This window comes from Leucopleurus acutus (assembly GCF_964270905.1).
Source record: "Leucopleurus acutus genome assembly, chromosome: 8".
Taxonomy (NCBI): Eukaryota; Metazoa; Chordata; class Mammalia; order Artiodactyla; family Delphinidae; genus Leucopleurus; species Leucopleurus acutus.
In genome coordinates, this window is record NC_139151.1 from 32,825,097 (window position 1) to 32,849,141 (window position 24,045).

The window sequence follows — 24,045 nt, forward strand, 5'->3', positions numbered from 1 at the left end:
TAATAAAATCATCTTTTGATATCAGAACTTTCTAGAAAGAATTTTTATATACAAACAAAAGACAATTTAGGAATAACACATCTGGAAAAATCCATTCAGTAAACAATAACTGCAGTTATTGATGGTGACTTTAAGAGGAGAAAGGGAAACTAAGATATATAATATTTTTTTGAAAGTTAAAAAGTATATCATATATAAACTTCTAAGGACAGAAAATATACCATAGTTAACTTATGTTCAGTGTTTAATACAATTTTACATGGAAGTTAGCACTCAAAACTTTTATGGGGATGATAGTGGTCCTCTCTCCATTGGAGGAAACAATTCCATTATTTAGAGGTGTTTGCATTATCCCCATGAGTAGTCATTGTTCAAAGGAAAGATGTAGAATGGGAGGAAGAGAGATTCATATTTACGCTTTTTCATTAATGTTGATATATATTAAACACGTCCCAGAAATTGTGTGAGGGCCTGGGGAAAAAATGGTTCTTGTCCTCTTGGAACTTACATTCTACTGTGTGATGAAAATACATTGTGATAAGCACCCTACAATGCAGGTAGTGAGCACAAAGGGCTATGGAGCACAGAAGAGAAGTAGCTGCTCCTATCCTAGGGGATCAGGAAAGGCTTTCCTGATGTGTTCCTTAGTCCCCATTCCTGCTACCTTACTTTAGGTCACCATTGTCTTACACCCAACTTTTAGCCATAGTCTCCTAACTGGTCATCCTGCCTCCTGTCCCTTGCTTCTGTCCACTCTAAATCTAATTTAGAAGCTTTCAGTGTCTCCACATCACCCTTGGGATTAAGTCCAAACACAGCATTATGTCTCAAAAAGTCTTTCTTGGTTGGGATGCCATTTTCCTTCCATCCTAATCTCTAGCTATCCTGTTACACTTGACCCTCAAGTGTAACTAAACTACCTTGAGTTCCAAGGACATGTTATGTTCATGCTCATCATCTGCCCCTTGTGCATGTACTTCCTCTTTCTAGAACATTCTCTTCTCCCTTACTGCACCTGTACCTGGCTAATTCATTCTCGTTGTTTAGGTTTCAGCTCAGATGTATTCATCCAAACCAGAAATATTAGTGTCATCCTTCTCTCTTCCCTTTATCTTGTCCTTTCCATTTAATCAATCATCAAATCCTAAAAATTCTAAGACTAAGCATCTTTGCTGTGGATTACTTAAATTTTTTTCCTACTTATTAAAAAACCCCTGCAATGTTGGTATTCTTACTCCCCTGGTGAAACTGAAGCTAAGAGGGATTAAGTTACCAATTCAGGATCACACATTTAATAGGTCACAAACCTGGGATGCAAGTCAAATTCCATCTGACTCCAAAGCCGAAATGCTCTACCACATTGCCTTTCCACTACTTTTCCAGACTAATGACCATTATGTCTTTGTTCCAAAAATGTTATTACTTTGAGATGTTTAATTTCATTTTGTTTAATTGTTTCTTTCATGGTTATGTAAAATGAGTGGCTAACAAAATTAGGCACTAGACTTTTACTTTATATTTCTAAGGGATAGAAAGTGAGCAATAATTGGAAAGTGAATGAAGCAGGTGTGTTCATTTTAAATCAAAGAAAAAGAAATTATTTAAAAAGTATTTCAGGCTGATGTTACTTCATATGTGGAATCTAACAAAGTTGAATACACAGAGGCATAGAGTAAAATGGAGGTTACCAGGGACAGGGAGCGGGGAGAAATGGGGAGATGTTGGTCAAAAGGTACAAAGTTGCAGTTATGTAAGATGAACAGGCTAGACATCTCATATACAGCATGATAATTATAGTTAATAATTCTGTATTGAATACGGAAAATTTGCTAAGAGAGTAATTTCAGGTCCCTTACCCTCACAAAAAAGATAACTATGTGAATAAATGGATATGTTAATTAGCTTGACTGTAGTAATGATTTTGCTATGTATACATATATCAAATCATCATATTGTAAACCTTCAGTATAATCAATTTTTATTAAAAAAATAATAATAATCAGGCAAAAATGTGATTATAGTTATGAATCTGCTATTAACAAATAAAAAATTTAAAAAATATTGCAAGTGAACTATAGGAAATTCTACCACCCACCCATAGATAACCATTGTTATCAAATTTTGCTGTATTTTATAAAGGTCATATTTATAACACTATACTCACATATCATACTTCTTGCTACTCACTGTTTTGGGAAATGGGGAATATTGAAATGAAAGACCCAATCTTGAAATCAAAGCTCTTACAATATGGTAGAATTACTTTTTGACTTAAATATATTCAGATCTAAAGGATAAAAAAAGGTCTGGCAGACACTGAAGTTCCCATCTCTTGGTAAATTCACCTGAGTCCCTTGACGAGCCCACAGTCCCAAATTTGTAAAAGTAAGACTACAGTAAAGATAAAAAGTAATACAAATGAGAGTCTACTTTTAGATTGGAGAAGTGCTAATGAGCCAATTGGAGGCAGGCAGCTGGCTATCACTGAGTAATCTCACGTTGACTTTGGCAAGGACAGAGCCTGTCTAGCTTAGAGAGATAGCTTCCAAATTAGCCATTATAATTTTAGAACCACAAAGGTATACAGGGGCACAGAAGTGAGAGAGGAAAGAATGTTTTCCTCAAATTTTGACATGGGAGGGGCAGAAAATTTCATGTGGAATCACTGTATCCACTTTTAATCTTTTAATAATCAGAAAAATTTCAAACAACTTTTTTTTTCTATTTATATATACATGACAAATAATCATTGCAAGCAGAGCAGAGTATTCGAGTAGTGATTAGATACATTTTTATGTCAAATGAATAGGTATGGTCTTTTTCAATTTGTTCTGTTTCAATTTCAGCCAGAGATAAGTATTTGTGAAGTGAACAACTGTCTAACCTAAGGGGAAATATGGAATGTTTGCTTTTCTACTCTCTACTGAAGATTGAAATTGGTTTTATCACAGAGTTAGTCTCCAAAGATTAGTGGAATCTATGTTTATTTCTGGTACTGTTGATTTAAAATATTCCAGAATAAAGACAAAAGAACAGAAAATTCCAGGTAATGGAAGACAAGGGCCACTGCCTAGCTTCCAGTCTTCTAATATATCTTACAAACAGTAAGGAACAAGAAAGGGTAAATAAAATTTCACAGAAACCATGCCCATGGTATAACTTGAAAACAGAGAATGATCAAACTTCAAAATAACAGTACTAAGAAAAAGCAAAAAAACCCTACTAAATCCTAGTGCAAGATCTCATCTTCCTGACTCTCCTCCTCTACCCTGGCTTGCTTTGGTGCAAGCAAGGACAAGACCAAGAAAAACTACAGGGAAGAGAGAAGAAGAAGGCTAGTGAATACTCTCTCATTGATCTATAACTACTGTCAGAAATACTAAGCCGACCCTAAGTCTGAAAAATACTAAAATAGGTGCCCTGGTAGATCAGAGCCTGAACTATAGGTAAAGGACTATAGGGAATGTATGGTTTCAAAGAGCATTCTTCAAAATGTGTACCATCTGCGGGAAAGGTAAAAATTATGTGAAAAGCCCCCTTTGGTTATTAGGTAGTGAAAGATAAAAGAAGTGAAAAAGAAGCTTCACTTCAAATTTCTGGTTATCTATTGTCTGTCCTGGAAGACAATAGATAACCAGAAATTTGGAGGATACACAATCTCATCTCCCACCACCAAAATAGCAACAATCCACTAACCTATCTGAGCTTTGAAATACTGACAGAGAGGGTGCAATTGAACTAGGAATCTTGTACAACAAAAAAAAGGAACAGAAAAAAGTTCCAGTTGTCCTGCATCCTTACCAAAACATGGTATGATCATTCTCTTTAATTTTAGCCATCCTAATAGGTATGCAGTTGTATCTGATAAAGGTTATCATTTGCATTCCTTTAATGGCTAATAATATTGAGCATTTTTTCCTATGCTTATTTGTCATTGATATTTATTTTTTGATGATTTCAAATCTGTCAAATCTTTACTTATTTTTAAGTGGGTTCTTTGTTTTATTGGATTCTTTCTTGCCTTTTTAATTGAATTTTTATTATTGAATTTTGAAAGTTCTTTATATATTCTGGATGCAAGTCCTTTATTAGGTAGGTAATTTGCAAGCATTTTCTCCCAGTCAGTGGCTTTCCTTTTAATTCTCTTAACATTGTCTTTCAAAAAGTGAAAGTTCTTCATCTTGATGAAGACTAGTTTACCATTTTTTTAAAATTCATGTATCATTATTTTGGTATCATATCTAAAATCCTTTGCTATTCCAGGTTGTCAAATTTATAGGCATAAGGTAGTTCATAATATTCTCCTATTATCCTTTTAAATATGTAGAATCTGTAATGATGTCACGTTTTTCATTCTTGACATTGATAATTTGTGTTTTCTATCTTTTTTGTTTCTAATCTGCTAGAGCTTTATAGATTGCATTGATTTCCTAAAAAAAAAAAACCCTCTATATAACGCTGTCACCAAACAATTTCTTATAGGCAGTCAATCCAGGTTATATCTACTCATGCTTTCATCCATTCAGCAGACATCTACTGAGAATTTACTAGGTGCATTGAGAATACATTAGGAAAAAGACCCTATACCTTTATAGAATCTACATTCTTGTGAGAGAGGCAGACAGTAAACAAGATAAATAATTAAAACACATAGATGTTGTGATATGTGGTAAGATGAAAAAAAAGCAGGGAATGTTAGAGATTAGGATTTTACCTTTAAATAGTAGCCAGGTAAGGCCTCAATGAGAAGGTGAAGACCTGAATAAACTGGGGGTGTGTACTCAGATACCAGGGGCAGAGTTTCCAGGCAGAGGGTAGAAGAAGTGCAAAAGCGCCAGCACACTTGGTACATAAAGGAAGAGCAAGGAGGTCAGTGTGGCTGGAGAAAAAGGATTGAGTGGGGTTGGGTTCCAATACAGGGTGGATACAGAGAACCAATACAAAGTCAGGTTGTGCTGGGCCTTCCTTATAGGTCATGGTAAGGACTCTGCTTTTGTTTTGAGACAGGGAGCCTTTGTAGGGTTTTGAGATGAGAGGTGATACAATCTAACTAACATTTTAAAAGTATTACTTTGCTATGTGGTAAGAATAGTCTTTCTTGGATGGTGGTGATTGCAAAGAGGCACGGAAGCAGGATGGAAACTATAGCAATAATCTAGACGAAAAGGCCTGGGCTAGGATGGGAGCATAACACCGGGATTTTTTTTTCTTGAGTAACTAGAAGATTGGAGTGCCATTAACTGAGATGGGGAACAAGATAAGAGAAGCAGTTTTGGAGAAAACATCATATTGTTGAATGATTTCCCTCAGTTTTCACCTGATTTCAGGTTATTCTGCTTAGTCTGTATCCTCAAAGCTGTTGAAAATGAAGATAAATATTCGACTTATTTAAAATAAAGAGAATCAAATTAGTATTAACTGTAATGGCCCTTAGAGATTGCTTTAAAAGCAAGAAAATAGAAGACCAGAGAGGAAAACTGAGGCTTTTCTCTGAGTTGAATTGGTGGTAAACATTGGAGTGACCCAGTTGGCTCAGTGCCACAGTAACATCAATGAGTGAATTTACTCATGGATTGTATTACTACTCTGGGCTTCAGCAAAGAAATGAAGATTATAGACCCAGCCAACTCTTTGGCCTTTCCTGCTTTGACCTGGCCACAATCTATATGGGAATAAATTTAGCACCAGCTATGGAAATATCTGAGGAACAATAGTTGTTTGTTAAATTTGATCTTTATCATAAGAAAGTTCCTCTTAACAGGACCAGAAACTAATTTCCTTTAAATAACTAATTTATTTTAAGGCAATAGCATCTTGGAGTGAAAATGAGTCAACAGTTCAGGGTTATAAGAAGCTATTTTACATTGGGCAAGTTACTTTGGGCCTCAATTTTCTCATATAAAAGGTAACTATATAATTTTTTAAAATAATTTATATATATTCCCTCTTATGGAAAAATTTAAGGCAGATACGTGAAAAGTAAGAAAGTTGAAAGAGACAATTTCTAAGTGCCGTTCTGATACTTTCAGTCTGTGATTCTACTATTATTGCCTTGGTAGATGAAGTGAAAGTGATGCAGAAATGTATCCCATACATTTAGACATTTAAGTAACTTACATTCACTAAGTGACTGATGGCAATAATAATCATAGAATAGGATGCTTAGAGAGACTGTGACCCTTGGGCAGGATTCTCAATTATAAACGTTCTAGCAGAGCAATATAATGCAGTTAATAAAAAATGGTTTGAGTTATAACTATAGGAACTGAAGCTCATTATTACCATAAAAGAAGAATTGTAAGTTAAGAATAACTACTCTGTAGAATCGTAGACCCTTATTTTTTGTTCACGTGATACCAAAGCCTCCAGAAGTTAGTCAGCTAGGTTTGCTTTGTGTTGTATCAAAGCAATGACTTTACTGGTTTCACTGAGTTTATTTTTTCCTTTTCCCCTTGCTTTAGAGAAGTCATATAACTTTTATAGCTCAAGTTGTCTTGAAAGTCCCATTTTAACTAGAAGCTCATTGACCATGCCTCTAAAAGTTGAATGTAGCTGAAAATGGAGATAGACACATTCCATCCTTGGCTCAGCATACCTAGTAGCTTTACAGCTAGTACGACTTGTTTTGCTACGTAACTTCCAGTGTAATTCAGTGTTTTGTTTTTGTGAAATTGGTTTTTAAAGATACAGACAAAAGAGGAGATGAAGTGAAGACTTGGCTGATAACCTACATCTAGAGGACTTATGGAATAAGTAGGAAAAGGGCGAGCCCCTCTCCTCTCTGAGGTGATTTGCCTTGACCTACTCCTACAGAATAACTGTAGTATTGTCACGAGCAACAGAAGGCTGGCCAGATGCCTTGCCAGATGTCTGGCCAGATGCTGCAGCTCTGGTGAGCCCCGTGTTTCCTAGGACTCCAGGCGATCCACCACTGCCTAACCTACAGGGGCCCTTGTCAACTGTCAGGGAAGCTGGAGCCAGACAGTGAACCACAGACTCTGCTCTTCTTGTCATATCATAGGAGCCTTCCCCCAACAGTGTAACAGTGGCAATATTTCCTTTTCCTTATTCTTCCAGGTTTGTGCTAAGTACTTAATTTTTCCAAACTGATCTATATTATTTAGGGCATATAAAGATGGAAAAGCTATAGCAATAAAGTTGAGGACGTTTAACCCAAAAGCTAGGTAGTGGTGTAGTGGTCACTTGTTGGAGTTCAGGGGGAGATAGTACTAATTCAAAATGGGCACACAGAGGTTTCCAAAGTTATCAGTGATCTAATTCTTAGAGGACAGATGGGGGGCAGGGTTGGTAAATGGTGTTAATTTTATTATTAAACTTAAATCGTAGCTCTTTTCAGCATGTATGTTTCACAGTAATAAAAATAAGATTTAAAAAATGAAATACAATATCTGCAAAGCTAAGTTTACAATCTTGCTTTACTATTTGTTACTAGTATGAACTCAAGGAGTGTTCTATAGATCATAACTAGTTCTAGGTACTGTAGAGAATTCATAAACATTTTCTTAAGGTACTCAGTCTTAGCTTTTTTTTTCAGCTGTATTAAAAATATAACAACAACAGAAACAACACTTTTCCCTATGCATACCATTTCTGATCCCTATTGATCACCGAACATTTCTTCATGTGTAAAGTGGAAGTAACAAAGCCAACTTTACCAACTGCAGTGAAAATTAAATAAAATAACATCTATAAAGTGACTGACACATAATAAACCCCAGTAGTTGTCGGTTCTCATCCTCCCAGTTCTAGTCAAATTAATATAAAATATATGTTCATAAGTGTTTTTCCAATAATTGTATTTATATTATTTTGTTTTTTGTTGAGAGATAATTGACATAACATTGTATTAATTTTAGCTGTACAACTTAATGATTTGACATTCGTATGTATTGCAAAATAATCACCACAATAAGTTTAGTTAACATCCATCACCACATATAGTTACAGATATTTTTTTCTTGTGAGGATATTTTTTTTGCGGTACGTGGGCCTCTCACTGTTGTGGCCTCTCCCGTTGAGGAGCACAGGCTCCGGACGCACAGGCTCAGCGGCCATGGCTCACAGGCCCAGCCGTTCCGCGGCATGTGGGATCCTCCAGGATCGGGGCACGAACCCGTGTCCACTGCATGTGCAGGCAGACTCTCAACCACTGCGCCACCAGGGAAGCCCGATGATGACTCTTAAGATCCACTCCCTTATCAACTTTCAGTTATCTTATAACTGGTAGTTTGTACCTTTGGCGCCCTTCACCCATTTTGACCCCACTCCCTACCCCCTGCCTCTGGCAACCACCCATCTGTTCTCTGTGTCTATGAGTTCAGGTTTTTTGTTGTTTTGTGGTGCTTTGTTTAGATGCCACATATAAGTGAGATTGTACAGTGTTTTTTTTTTTTCTCTGTCTGACTTATTTTACTTAGCATAATGCCCTTGGTGCCCACCCATGTTGTTGCAAATAGCAGGGTTTCCTTTTTTTTTTTTAACAGCTGAATAATGTTTCATTGTATATATATACATCACATTTTATTTATCCATTCATCCACGTATGGACACTAAAGTTGTTCCCATGTCTTGGCTGTTGTAAATAATGTTGCAATGAACATGGGGGGACGCAGATATCTTTTTGAAATAGTGATTTCATTTTCTTTGAATACATACCCAAATGGGATTACTGAATCATATGGTAGTTCTATTTTTAATTTTTTGAGGAACTTCCATACTGTTTTCCATAGCAGCTGCACCAATTTACATTCCTACCAACATTGCACATGTGTTTTAATTTTATTTATATAAATTTTATAAAATTTTATTTATAAAGCTAGAAAAATTATAGTAACTATATAGTGAACTTACAACTTTACTTGACACAATTGGCATGCTCAAAATCAAACTCTAGCAAGTTGCCATGTTTCATTCTCACTGAGGGTGGACAAGTATATTTGAATTTATTACAAGTAAAAATTATTTTAAAATACAGTAGAATAGTAATAAAAATTAAGACTATTTATTGAGCACTTATTATTATCAAGTAGTAAATGCTTTACATTATCTTTACCTCAATGAGAATAATAAGTACAAACTACATAAGATTGTTAAGCTTCCTTAAGACTTGCAGAGCACTTAGTATTATGCAAGGGCTATAACTGATATTTCCAAATAAAATACATACATTATTATAATCCTCCCACAAATCCTGTGAAATAGGGTCATTATTATCCTTATTTTGGAGGAAGCCAGGGAGTCAAAAAATGGGCACATCAGAACCTGAATCCATGTCGGGTTACTCAAGCATTTGTGCTTTAAACCACTGTGAATCTGAAGCATTTGATGAAAACTTACTAATTTGGTCACAGGATGAGGAAAAAAATGTGTAGCTTTACAAAGTCTGACGTTGCTATACTAGGAATGGTATAAAGGACAAAGTTATATAGATTAGTTTTGAAAGTCATTGAGGCAACATTTACTATTTATGATGATTTCTAACACTTTGCCCTATATTTCAAAGGAACCAGCCTATTTAAAAGAGAGCATTGTGGATTATTGGAAGATCTTAGCTGTATCAAGTGAGTATATAAAAATTGGTTGATTTAGCCTTGTGACCATTCTAATATTCAGACATAAAATTATTTTATCCCACAGATTCATGAGCTAAAACCTGATGTGTTGTTAATTAGATTACATCCTTCTGGGTAGGAGAAATCCTAAATGAATACACTGTCATTTTGTAGGAAGTGAAGCAGATGTGGTTACACCTACAGAGTAGTCTGTCTACCTTCCCCTCAACTGCCTAATGATGCAGGGACATTATGAAGAGTCACCCTTACTTGGTAAATAAAGGATACACTTTTCAAAATTTGACTCTCTGACAGCACAGGAAGCTTGTGTAGTATGGTTGTTATACATTTGATCATTGATGATAAATGATATTCTAATTGTATAGTAAAAAATAAGTTCTTGATATGGAATAAAATGGGTTGGGAAACTCCTAAAAATGTGACAAAACAGAATGCTCTCCATTAATTTTTCTTTTCATCCTTTTTTCTTTCTATTACTTATTCATTCACTTGTAGATTCATAGACATTTTGTGCCTGGCTTGTGCTTGGCACTAGAAATTGAAGATGGATTTGGGTTTTAAGAGCACATGTAAGGGGGACTTCCCTGGCAGCCCAGTGGTTAAGACTTCACCTTCCAATGCAGGGGGTGAGCGTTCGATCCTTGGTTGGGGAACTAAGATCCCATATGCCTCACAGCCAAAAAACCAAAACGTAAAACAGAAGCAATATTGTACGAATTCAATAAAGACTTTAAAAATGGTCCACATCAAAAAAATCTTAAAAAAAAAAAAGAGCTCATGTATACGAGAAGGGTAAGGGAAATACACAATCAAGGGATGAAGATAAAAGAATAGAACATAGTTTAAGAACAGTGTGAGCAAGAATGAAGTACAGAATATTTTAAAGATTAAACAAAAAAAACCTCAGGCAATGAAAATGGCTTGTTAGCCATGTTTACATACAGAGCAAGGAGAAAAACAAGGAATGGTCAATCTGTTATTTTAGGCACATGGTACAAATTTAAGGGATTGCATTGGGGAAAGGAAAGCCATTTAATGACTGCTTACCTTCCACCTTGTTTATTAAACAGAACATCTTCAAACTGGAAAGCTTTGAACAATTATAGTTAAGAAGGGTTTGAAGTCCATAAGAGATGAGGCGTCGAACTGCCTTAAGCTGAATGTCATGAGTCACCAATTTCATAGTAACCCTGCAAAGTAACTACTATTCCCCACCCCCCATCCACCCATTTAATAGCTAAGGAATCTGATGCTCAGAGAGATGATATAGCTAGTAAATGACAGAGTCCAGATTCCCAACAAAGTCCTTCTTTCTTCAAAGCAATGTTCTTCCCAGTATTTGGCATAGCTCCCCAGAGTTGCCTCAAGTCCAGATCCCTAAAGACTCAGTTCTCAGCAACCATAAATTTGTTCTTAATTTTCCTAAACTTGTGAACTTGAATTATGTAAGCTCCAAATGCCTCAGAACAAAACCCCTTGAGCTGGAGACCCAATAGTTGAGTTCTGAAGCTTGAATCTCCTAAAATGGAATCCTTAGCTGGTTGTGAGTTACCTAAATTTTCACCTTTCTGCCCTAAGGTATAAATGCTATGTGTTGAACTGAGGTCAACAATGGAACCCAGACCTCAGCTTCTAAACCCTGAGCCCTCAATTTTCAGTTAAACTGAGCCAGGAATAAGAAGTCCCTTGGGGGAGGGAACTCCTGTACATTCCCACCATAATGGACATCTTTCCATTTTCTCTAGACTACTGACTTATACAAACAAGTATGGTTCTCTTTGCCTGGAGTGTTTTTCTCCTCTTCCATCCCTTCTGCTAACTTTTCCTTCTTTCTTACAAGAAGGGAAATGTCTTCAGAAGGCTTTCCCTGACCAACAGGTTGAGTTGAAAACTCCTTGTTATTCATTTATATGGCACATTATACCTTTTCTTTAATAACATGCATCACCCTCTAATCTTCTGTTTACTTTTCTCTTTTTTCTGCCATGCCTTAAGTGTCTTTCCTTGCTGTGTCCCCCGTGTGCCTAGCATAGTGCCTGGAAGTGCAAATATTTGAACTGATGAGTGAGTGATCTGTTAAGATCCTGATGGTGGATGTGAGGTGTGATAGTGGTATCTAAAATTGTGCTGAATCAGCAGCAAAGAAAGGCATTCCATAATTTTATTTTCTAAATAAATTAAACTATGTGCTGCATCCTTTAGTCATCTTTCTCTGTAGTTGTACTCTCTTATACATTCCAGGTGCATATAGACTTAAACCCACATTATGAGTGGTTGGATCTAGCCCTGGAGGTAGAGATTGAGAGCATGTTCCAGATCTATTATTGCAGTCTAGCACTGTTATCTCGAGCAGTCAGCAGCTTCAGCCTGTGCTGAACACACAATCTAAACAATTCTGAATGTTTCTATATCACATTACCCACTTTCTCATCCTCAGAATCAGAGTTGTTCCTCCTAAGCCTAAATTGGATGGATGATTCTTAGTTAAAGGCTCATTTTTTAAAATAATGGACTGCCTGAAATTGAATGTGGGTATCTTTCCTGACAGATAGATTATAGAGGGAAAATTAAGCTCAGAAAGGTGAGAACTGATGATGCATCAGTGACTCATAATAAAAGATTAAACACATCATTTTCTCTATGCATATGTTTTCATCAGTGATTTCTGAAGGATATAATCATGGCAAAGTCAAATTCACCTAGAGAGTATGTGTTGGGTGTTGTTGGCTTCGCTCTCATGGTCCACTCTCCACCCTTTGCACACTCTCCTCTGCCTGGCAGGTTGGCATCAATGCAGACTGTGTAGACGGTATCAGTGGGCTCCTTTGTCCCCAGCCCTTGGGTTGGGTACAGCCCATGGGAGAGCCCCTCCATCATATCAGAGGGCAGGAGAGTGAGGTCAGGGTATCAATTCCACTGGCTCTCTCCTGGTGGGTTGGCTGTTACCCTCAACCAAAGGTCAGAAATGCTGTCAAGTGGCCCTTGCCTTACAGTTACCCTGTTTAACTGCTTGTAACTTCTTCTTCCTTTTGCCCCTTCAGGCTGAAGCCTACACTGTCCTAGACCAGGTACTGTAGGGCACCATGCTGGATTTCACAAACTTCTGCCAACACATTCCTAGAGTCTCTTCATTAAAGTTGTCAGATTGCCTAATTTAGGTATTTTGTCTTTTTTCTGCCTGGAATCTGTCTTATACAGAAGTTATTGTTGAACAGGATAATATGCTTGTGTAATACACAGGACTATGATGGCTGTTGATAATAGAAGCAAAAGGTTTAAACCTGTTTCTTTGATGAGATAATTGGGGTATATCTTGCTTGTATTAGACATAAACTTTTTTATATTTCCAAGAGTACTCTGTCAAAATAGATCAAAATAAATGCATGTGCCCAGAGATCTACAAAAGAGCATTTCAAAGAAGGATGACATGACACATGAAATAAACCACAAGCTGAAGGCTGAAAAGAAACAATGACATTTCAGACTTAGTTGTTTTACAAAAAGTAAAGTTTCTATAACTGTTCCATTATTTACTCATGTTTTCATTTTCTCATATAGTTTGGTTTCTACTTTGTACAAGTGAGATGCCAACTGGTGATAAAAATAAACAAACAAAAAATATATAACATGCACAAGACATTTTTCAGTCACACTTTTGCTGGTTCCCAACTGAAAGTGACAGACAGTTCAGGTTTCTATCATTTTGCTTCTCAAAGTAGTAAGGCAGTGTTGTGATGTAGTGTGACTGATCAAATAGAACGTTAGTATTTGATGAAATGAGGGGAGTCCATGGGGAAAATCGAAGCTAACTGAATCAAAATAAAGAACTGTTACTTTGAAAAATATCTGGAGGTTAAAGGGATTTGGTAATGCATTGTGAAGATGGGTGTGAAGATGGGTGGTTATGCTCTATGTGCAGTGTCAAGGATAGACAGAGCAATAGAGGTGAGAGAATATTAGTTTTAACTTTAAGGACAAGAAAATCTCCACTTCTGGATCAAAGACAAGTCACAAGGATGCCATTTAAAAAATATGCCTTTCAATTTTCTTCATTCGCTAGCTTGATGCTTATTTGAAATGAATGCAAACTATTATATGTACTCCAGGACACATTGTGGTTAAACCTTCATGTTGTGTTCCTTTTTTTTTTTTTTTTTTTTGTAGGGTTGCATGTCGTGGTGATTTGCTATTGGCTTAATAGAGGGCAAACAGGCTTTGATTTTTTTTTTTTTTCAGTATGTGGGCCTCTCACTGTTGTGGCCTTTCCCGTTGCAGAGCACAGGCTCCGGACGCGCAGGCTCAGAGGCCATGGCTCACGGACCCAGCCGCTCCGCGGCATGTGGGATTTTCCCGGACCGGGGCACGAACCCGTGTCCCCTGCATCGGCAGGCGGACTCTCAACCATTGTGCCACCAGGGAAGCCCAGTCTTTGATTTTTATTCCTTTGACAAGAGGGACTCATGCATTTGAAGTTATGTACAGAGCACTTGCAGTGTGCCTTTCTACTAAGTACTGGGAATCCAGTGGTGAATAAGACAAAGTAGTCCTTGCTCTCGTGGGAGAAAGGAAAACCACTCTGATTGTTTATTGCTCCCTCAACCCCAGAGGAAGGACCAGGAATGTGTGGCTAGAGATTAAGTAGAGTAAAAACAGTCTCATTGTTATAAAATTAGAATAAAATTACTTTTATCATTTATCCTCCTAAAGTAGTATGCAAAATTGCTAGTTGTGTTTGTTGTTAATCTCTAAATATCTACGTCTAATTTTTCCCATGGATAATTGTGCATGTAATTTTTCCCATGGATAATTGTGCATGTAATAAAATATACATTCTAGAATTTTCTTAATTTTCACCTTCCTAGGATACATCTAAAAGTCTACTCCTGTGGCTCTTCCATGCTGCCTGGAATAGTTACATGCCATTTATGTTTCAACACTTCTGCTTTAGTAGAATTGTGCTTTATTTAAATATTTCAAGGATTTTTGAAGCAAAAAATAAAAGTGAAGCTAGATACTTAATATAGAGCTTAGTTTGTATAGAAGCAGTTCTATTTGATAAAAGTGCATCATATTTGAACAGGATGTAGAGGAAATTACTGCACATGCTCTGGCCTCAAGCACACAGTCCATTTGACTCAAAAGCTAATTCACATTGCTGGCACTTTCAGTAGAGATGGATTATTCCACCTCTCACTATCTGGGGCAACAGGCACTATTCTGCCAGCAAAAAGAATAAGGAAAATGAGGTATGTAAAAACTTGTTTCCATGACCTAATCAATATTTGAGTACCATGGGGGAGTGGCTAGATACATTCTTCCTAGAACTGGTATTTATGTACTGTGATAAAGCAAATTACAAAAATACAGTCATGAATATGTAGGTTACTGAACATTCAGCCATGCTAAATGTAGCTAAAAGGATGAAGAAAACAATCTTAATAAATATTTTTCTTAAATAGAAGAGCCCACTTTGCAAAAGTGTGCCCTTTAACTGGAACGAAAATGTGTCTTTTGTTGACATAGTGCTTTGGGCTATTGTTCCTCTTTCTAGTAGACGATTTTTCTAGGTTACATTTGCAATTAATGTACAATTCTATAATATAGCCTTATAAAATCCATTCTATAATCTGGCAACATCTAGTATCTTTCTTGAAAGGCTTCAAATGTTTGTCATTTAAAAAGCTGTTTTACACATTTTGCTTTTGCGTTTCAACAAGGATTAAGCAGCACCACTTATGACAAAATACTATACATGAAGCCTTTTGTTGCTTCTTTAGACTGCAGTTGGGAATGATAAGGAGACAGTAAAGGATGCATTTTGTCAACGTGCAAGCACTTTCCCTTTATCTCACTACCCATGCAAGGAGTACTGCCTTCATTGTACATTTAAGAGTTTTCTTCCTAAAACAATCTTAAACACCTCTGTAAACATTCTTTATCTGGCTTTCTCATTGAGTGCTAAAGAGATGATGATGATCCAGGCCTTTCAATAAAAACATATCTGAAATTTATGTAACTGCAAATGATTAAAATTTGTGATAGAGACAGGAAAAGATTTGAAACTGAAGAAAACATTTTCCCTGGAAATGTCTCTCCTGTTCTTCAAAAGGATGGAAGTTATAGGTATGAAAGCCATAATAGTTTAGAAGGAAATAGGATATATCCTTAGGATTAGTGCCTTGCCAGTATAGAACTTGCCATTATTCAAATTAATAACATTAAAATCATAAATCATTATTTTAAAAGTTTAGAATTAAAAAATGTTACAACTCAGGCTTATTCTACCTCAATGTAAATTTAGACGTGTTATATGAACAAATAAAACTTTGGAAACTAGGTTAAAAATTGAGATATGAGGGGCTTCCCTGGTGGCGCAGTGGTTGAGAGTCCGCCTGCTGATGCAGGGGACACGGGTTCGTGCCCCGGTCCAGGAGGATCCCACATGCCGCGGAGCGGCTGGGCCCATAAGCCATGGCCGCTGAGCCTGCGCGTCCGGAGCTTGTGCTCCACAACTGGAGAGGCCACAACAGTGAGAGGCCCGCGTACCAAAAAAAAAAAAAAAAAAACAACAACAAAAAGAAATTGAAATATGAGTAAAGTTGCTAATCATAATTTTTCTTTCTATAAAAAGACAAAAACCACTTATATCAATTACCATCACAGTCCTTGGCTTTTCGTGGGTTTTCTAATTGAATAACAGCTGAAAAATTATAAAGTCAGTGTCCTTCTTCTTCATATAAACGCATATTCCTATGTCTGTAAAAATGATGAAATCCAAATTTAAGTGCTTTCCACATTCATAATTTCAATTGACCCTAGAAGTAATCCTGTAAATTAGTCTGGTATAATTATTTCTCTCAATCTTACGGGGAAAAAAAGAACAAAAAAGAGGCTTGATCCTTTGTCTTTTGGTATTTGGCATTATTTTGTGTCCTTTTTTTTTAGTTACACAAAAACCTTTCTTGTGCTACCAGTACTTTCATCTCACTTTTATAAATCCCCTGATCCTAGCTCTTTTCTCCTTTAATTTTACAGGTTTTCATTTTCAAAGCATTAACCATGTTCAACAGATACGTCCCCTCCCTGTAATCTTTGAACTTCCTCTTGTCTACAACAGAAACTATGGAAAGTAATTTATACAGAAGACAAGAGAGGAAGTGAAAGGCTAACAAGGTTATTAGAAGTCAGAAAAGTGACTGAAAAAGGGAAGAAGGTTCAGAATTTCAGAAGGAAATGATGGATGGTTGCTCATGCAACAAATCTTGGTGACTTCTCATCTCTTTCACTTCATCCATCCTGTTAACTCAGAAATAATGCTGCTCTTCTAGAAACTCGCTTCTATGTCAAGAGTCACCTTTTGCCAAAATCAACATTAGACGCTGGCTGATTCTTGTAGGAGAAAATTACATTCTCTTTGTAAAGACATTAGAAATAATATTTATTTTTTTAAATGGAAAAGAATATCTCCTAAGGATCACTAGTTATTTGAGGAAAAACTTTTTTTTTTTTTGCGATACGCGGGCCTCTCACTGTGTGGCCTGTCCCGTTGCAGAGCACAGGCTCTGGACGCGCAGGCTCAGAGGCCATGGCTCACGGGCTCAGCCGCTCCACGGCAGGTGGGATCTTCCCAGACTGGGGCACGAACCCGTGTCCCCTGCATCGGCAGGTGGACTCTCAACCACTGCGCCACCAGGGAAGCCCTGAGGAATAACTTTAATATAAAGTATTAAACAAACATAAAAAATATAAAATATAAAAACAGACATAAGAAAAGTGACTTAGGAATAAATTCTCTGAAGTGTTCTGATCTGTGTTAGAGTTTTTATCACTGATGTCCCCAGAATTAGATAAGATACTGTGTCTTTGAAAGCAGAAAAGATCTTATAAACAGAAACATTTGAAGAATAAAAGATGTTCTTAAAAATTAAAAATGTAATAGCAGAAAAAAATTTTCAAAAGATATTAGAGGATAAAGTTGAAGAAATATTTCAGAGTACAATGCAAAAAGATAAACCATTGGAAAATAGAAGAGAAAAGATAAAAAAGTAAAAGGATATTCCAGAATGTCCAACATCCAAAACAAAGGAGTTCCAGAAACAAAGAACACTGTAAGCAAGAATCAAAACTATCAGAGAAATAAATCAAAAATATTCTTCAGAAAAGAAGGACATGTTTTTCCACATTAAAAGTTTTACTGAGTGCCTAGAACTAGAGAGGAAAAGAGATTCCCTTCAATAACAAAGACCATGTAACTGTAGGGCACCAGAGAGAAAGAGAATTTCTAGAATCATATTCCTTGATAACAACTAACAAAAACTAGAATCTAACAGAACCAGACTTTCAAAATTATTGTCATTCTAGAATTCTCTACCCAGCCAAGCTACCAATTAAGTTTGGAGGTAAGACAAAGTCATTTTTAGACATGCAACATTTCAAGAAATTTATTTCCTATGCCTGCTTTCTCAGTCAGCTCCTGGAGGATGTACTCCATCCTCCAGGGAGTAAACTAAAAAAGAGGAAGATCTGGGATACAGACAGTAAGGAACCCAACACAAGAGCAAAGCAAACAGAATCCTTGGAATGATGCTAAAAGGAAGATTCAAAGACAACAAATATTCACCAAGTCTAGATAGCAACTGGTCCAGATGAGCAGATCAGAAGGTGACAGGGAGATTCTTCAAGAAGCTAAAATTGAAAAAAAACACATAGTATGTTGAATGTATTAAAAGAAGATTTATAATGAAGGAGATTAGTTTTGTTGAATTTCATAAATACGTAGAACATTAAGCATATGAATACAGAAAGATGACTTTTAAAGACTAGGTTGCAGGACACAGGGAAGCTGTACCAGAAAAGACACCACAGTATAGTATATACTACTTGTCATAGCTATAGCTAGCACCTGCATTGTCATAATGTAAATAGCTACCTAACAAAAGTTATGATATAACTATACTGGAATGATAAGGGACCATGAAGCATGTGTGTGTGTGTGTGTGTGTGTGTGTGTGTGTGTGTGTGTGTGTGTATGAGAGAGAGAGAGAGAAGGATGTGAAGGTAAGGTGGGAGATTGTGAAAGTGAGCTAAATACTCAGCTTTCATAATGGGAAGTCTGTAGATAATACCAAATCTGAAAAAGCAAGAAATAGCAATATTATGAAGTTATATGGATGTAAGGATTTAAATTATAAAATAACCAGCTAAAATAGTTGAAATGTATTTCCTCTGGGGATCAGGATATGGAGAAGGTGAAGAATAAGGGACTGCTGTTTTTTGTAACAAGCTTTTAGAGTTTGTAAACATGCACATGCATAACTTGGGTACAATTTAAAATGGAATCGGAAACAAAACAATAGCTATAGAAAGCAAAATAGATATATAAATCATTCTCTTATTACTTAATAAAAGCTATGGACACATTATCTAAAGATCTATCTTAAAAATTACTAGTATTATAGCATATGTTTGCCTATGGCCCTTAATGTCATTTTAAAAAAATTTACGTAGTTGTCAGTAAAACATCAGCCTGGTTAGTTTTGAAGAGGCCATGGCTGGCTAAAGGGTTCACTGCTGAACGAAAGTCTATGAAAAAGTTTTGTGAATATGGCAGCAGACTCTTGAAGATCCTTGGAGAGCCACAACCTATTTCTGAGTTGCTGACATTTTGCTAACTTCTTTGGGCATCACACTGCCATTGTCAACATTGCCTGGAGCTTTGGTATAAAGATGGATAAGGGTTAGTATGGAAAGAAAATTAGTTTCTCTTAGCCTGGCCACATCGGAGGGGAAGATGGCTTATGGGGTCTTTGGATCTATTTAAATTCTCTTTATATGGGGAAGTTTGTGACAGTCTTTGAAGAGGGATGGCTTTTAGAACATTTATAAAGAGAAGAAGCATCTATGACATTAATCATCAATCACACCTTTCTTCTTCTCTTCAGGCTCCCCTTTAACCTGGCTCTTCTGTATTCTGCAGGAACTTGTCCTTTTTGGGTTTCCAGTTAGTGATAGTGACAAAGCTTCAGCCCTTCAAACTCAAAAACACCTTAAGACATAAAGTTATGAATCACTAGGGAAAAAAATCCTCATTGTAGCATTTCGATCAGAGGAGGAATCACTGTTTCTTATCACAGAACGAAAGCTGACATTGAAGGCTGGCCTCCTCTTTGACCACGGTCTCCATCACAGACTCATTCCTTCCCACTTACCACCTGGATCACAACTTTCTCAAGTTACCAGTGATGTTTAGAACAATGCCTAACAGAATCCAATCCATTAATTGTCCTTGTTAATGAAACCTATGCTGTGGCAGTTGATCCCTCTGCTGGAGAAAGCTCTTTACCTATACCTGACCTCATCACACTCTCCCCAAACACACTGTCACCTGACTCCTGCTATCCTTCCATTTTCAGCATGTCACTTTCTCCCAGAAGGTAGGTTAGATGCCCCTGCTATAAGTTTATCATGACAATTAAACAGCTGATAACAAGGTAATGTGCTAATTGCTCATTTCTCCCTTTGAACTACAAGATTTTTAAGGACAGAAAGGTTTCTTTTTTTTTTTTTTTACCATTGCTTTTTTCCAGATCTTATATAATGCCTGGCCCTGGCATAGGAGGGACTCAATAAATATATGTTGACTTGAATGGATTTGCTATTTTCCTACTTATTTTTTATATTTTTACACTCTATGTCATAACGGTGACATTTTGGGTCTTTCTTATATCTATAATATCTGCGATTGAAAAACACACATTAATCTCTGTGTGCATGGCACAGAGAGATTATGGGAATTGCCAGAATCTCCACCCCAAATTAAAATTTCAAAATCTGCAAAGTGCTTGGCTTTCTCAAAAGAGGAGTTCTTGGAATCCATTAACAAATAAATGCATCTTCATTTGTATTATAGTTGGTCTAGAGATGATGAGACAACATCTAATATACTTGAGGATTGCATTAGATGAATGGTAGGTCATTTTACACACTAAGATGCTCTTAATATGATTTGTTCACAATCTTTCTATTTTATTACAGCCGGGGCACCGACAATAGACTGACCCACCGGCGGCAGACAGTTCTCCGTGAGAAGGGGAGAAGGTTAGCTAACCGAGGACCAGCATACATGTTTAATGATCACTCAACAAACCTATCTATTGAGGAGGAACGCTTTTTAGATGCAGCTGAATATGGCAACATCCCAGTGGTAAGGAAGATGTTAGAAGAATGCCTCTCACTCAATGTTAACTGTGTGGATTACATGGGCCAGAATGCCCTGCAGCTGGCAGTGGCCAATGAACATCTGGAAATTACAGAACTTCTTCTCAAGAAAGAAAATCTGTCTCGTGTTGGGGATGCCTTACTTTTAGCTATTAGTAAAGGTTACGTTCGGATTGTGGAAGCCATTCTCAGTCATCCAGCTTTTGCTGAAGGCAAGCGGTTAGCAACCAGCCCCAGTCAGTCTGAACTCCAGCAAGATGATTTTTATGCCTATGATGAAGACGGAACACGGTTCTCCCATGATGTGACTCCAATCGTTCTGGCTGCCCACTGCCAGGAATATGAAATTGTGCACACCCTCTTGCGGAAGGGTGCTAGGATTGAACGGCCTCATGACTATTTCTGCAAGTGCAGCGAATGCAACCAGAAACAGAAGCATGACTCCTTCAGCCATTCCAGATCTAGAATTAATGCCTACAAAGGCCTGGCAAGCCCAGCTTACCTGTCATTGTCTAGTGAAGATCCAGTCATGACAGCTTTAGAACTTAGCAATGAGCTGGCAGTGCTGGCCAACATTGAGAAAGAGTTCAAGGTAGGTCTTTAAGAGTCGAAGTCAAGGTATATTTACAAGCTTCCACTATGTACTCACACCCTGTTAGGTATCGTAGACAGTAGGCAATTTTACATGTTTTTTTTTTTGCCAACAAGCTCATTTTTATATAGAGTAAAATTTGTGATCACTGCCATTTGGAGATGATCTACTATACACTAGACATTTTGCATTTATTATGTCTAATTCTTATCACAACCTTGAGAAGATCTTAGTTCCTTTTCAGATGCAGAAATGGAGGCATAGAAAGGTTAAGTAAGGCCCAAGATCCACAACTGGTAAAATGACAGAGCTGGGATCAGAATCCATGGAAGCTGATCTCTAAAACCCAGATTCTGTCTACTGTAAAACACTGTTTCTATATTCAGAGCATGGTGATAGCTGCTGTTGAGGTCAGAAAGATGAATATGATAAAGGAAGTCATCGTTTGACTTGAGAGACAGATGCATGCATGCATAAATATGGTATAAAGAGAAATGAAACTACTAGATAGGGCTATAAGCTGTGTGCTGTAGCGGTTCAGAGAAAGCAGTATTTAATTCACATTAGGTGTCAGGGAAGTTACATGTAAAATGGTGTTTCAGCTGTATATGGCAGAATGAGTAGCATTTTGGAAGGCAGAGAATGAGGAAGAAGATATTTTAGGCCAAGGTAACATCCAAAACAAAACTTGTAGATATGGAAGAAGTAGTCGCTTCGAGGGAAGTTTGAGCAGTCTCTGAATAAAAGGTAAGTGGAGAGATACCGTGTCAGATGCTGCCATTTTCCCCATGGTTTGTGCTACATCTGGAAAGGGTGAAAGTTCAGATTCCTAGTCTAAGGTCACACACCTACACACATACACCTTTAAATTCCCTCTATAGGTTATCTGACCTGTCTTACAGTGTTCATCACGTTCTGCTGTACATTACTGTTATTTAGGGTGAGGTTTTCTCCAATACTCAGCTATACACTGCTTGGAATCAGGCCTGATTCATCAAATACAGTATTACACAAAGATAAATATTGATTTTATTTTCTCTGTTCTCTATGCTATGAGAAAGCATGTCTCTACATTCCACACTTTGGGGGTCTCTCCTGTGCAGTTTCTTGGTGCCTCTGTCATTGCAGGAACACTATTAAACCCAGCATGGTATGTCATGTGTCCATCTATCCTTGGGTCCTATCCATCCAGGCAGGGAGGGGGAGGTAAATGGTGACTGGAACCTTTCAATGGCCCCCAGAATGGAGGATGCTGCTTTTCCTTTAGCTACCTGGCAGCTGAGGGTACAGGACAAGCAAATGATCGCTTACAATCCTGTCTCAGTCTTTCCTACTTCTCACTTTACTCCCATGACTCAGTGAGTCAGAGAGCTATGCTATCTTCAATTAGCGAAGTTTCTTCAAAATCTGATTAATATTATTTTAAAATTTGTATTTAATTTTTTTGAAATTCCACTGCTTAGGTTTCAACATCTCTGTTTCTGTAATTGTATCTTTGTTTACACACTTCTCTAGACCACAGAAGAATATTACATTCTTAATTCATTCGTGCACTTGCTTACATCTTTTGAGCCCATGTTTGTACCAAATATTGTACTGGGGAGAGTTGAGAAGGGAGGATGGAGATGTAGCACGAACACAAAGACAATTCAGTCAGTAATCCTGCCCTCAATTAGTTTGTAATCTAATAGGAGAGGAAAGACCTGTGTGTAGGAACTATAATATAAGGCATGACCTTGTAGAGTGAGGGGGCGGGCAGGTGGGCCAAAGGTGAGAAGAATCACATCTAACCAGAATGTGAATTTTTCACTGTCCCTAAATGCATTTCATAATGTAAGAGCCCCTTTAGGATTAAGAGGATTTAAGGATCCGGACGTTCCTTTATTTGTTCACCACACATTGTTTCTGCTCAGGTGGTGCAAGGTACATGGATCAGGCACTTTCCCTCCATTCATACTTTCTCTGTGTAGTTCCACTCTCTTTAGCAGCTACCTAGAGCCTCTACTCAGGCTTACTCTCTGCTTAATGCCCTGCCTCTGTGAAGGTTTGAAGGCAAAGAAAAAACAAATCTCTCTGAAAACACATATCTCTTTAATAGTATTTTATCCCTAATATCTTTTAAAAATCCTTCACAAATATTACATTAGTTTACTGTTAAAAGAGGATAGCAGTTCAGAAAAATGTTTTTAAAAGTATATCCTAGAACTCGACAATCAGCAGTTTTTCTAATTAGAAATTTGACTCCAAAAGTTCTTGTATTACACAAGGAGAAAGGCCAGTTCTTGACTTTTTTTAAAAAGTCTTTGGCAGATACAAAATAAAAAAGCACAAGGTTTTCTTTCTCGCCAGGCAGAACACTCTAAAACAAATATTTCATTCTCCAGCCTAGTTGGGTCCACAGAGGCAAGAACAGCCTCATACGAGGATGAGCTGCCATTGCCTTTGTGTGTAAACTCAGGGAAAACACATCCTCCATCCACCACCATCCACGGTGTTGTGATGCTAAACTTGTTCCCAGCAGCCCAGCCTCAGTTTACAACAGGATGGGACCTGACAGGGCTAAAGAGATTGGTATCTCTGGTGAGATTTCCTGCTAAGTCTGCTGCTCTACTCTTCAAAAGTAGCTTCTCTTTTCTTACTTTA

General features: G+C 37.2%; 1 protein-coding gene across 2 annotated transcripts in view; it reads left to right on the forward strand.

Annotated features, from left to right (window-relative positions):
* TRPC6 (transient receptor potential cation channel subfamily C member 6) overlaps positions 1-24,045 on the forward strand; it is a gene marked incomplete at both ends in the record, with an annotated part of 115,929 nt that overhangs the window by 46,017 nt on the left and 45,867 nt on the right. For both annotated transcript variants that reach the window (XM_082843913.1, XM_082843914.1), the window contains one exon: positions 20,628-21,402. In XM_082843913.1, the coding sequence (XP_082700039.1) occupies positions 20,628-21,402 (775 nt within the window). The remainder of the gene's footprint in view (positions 1-20,627; positions 21,403-24,045) is intronic.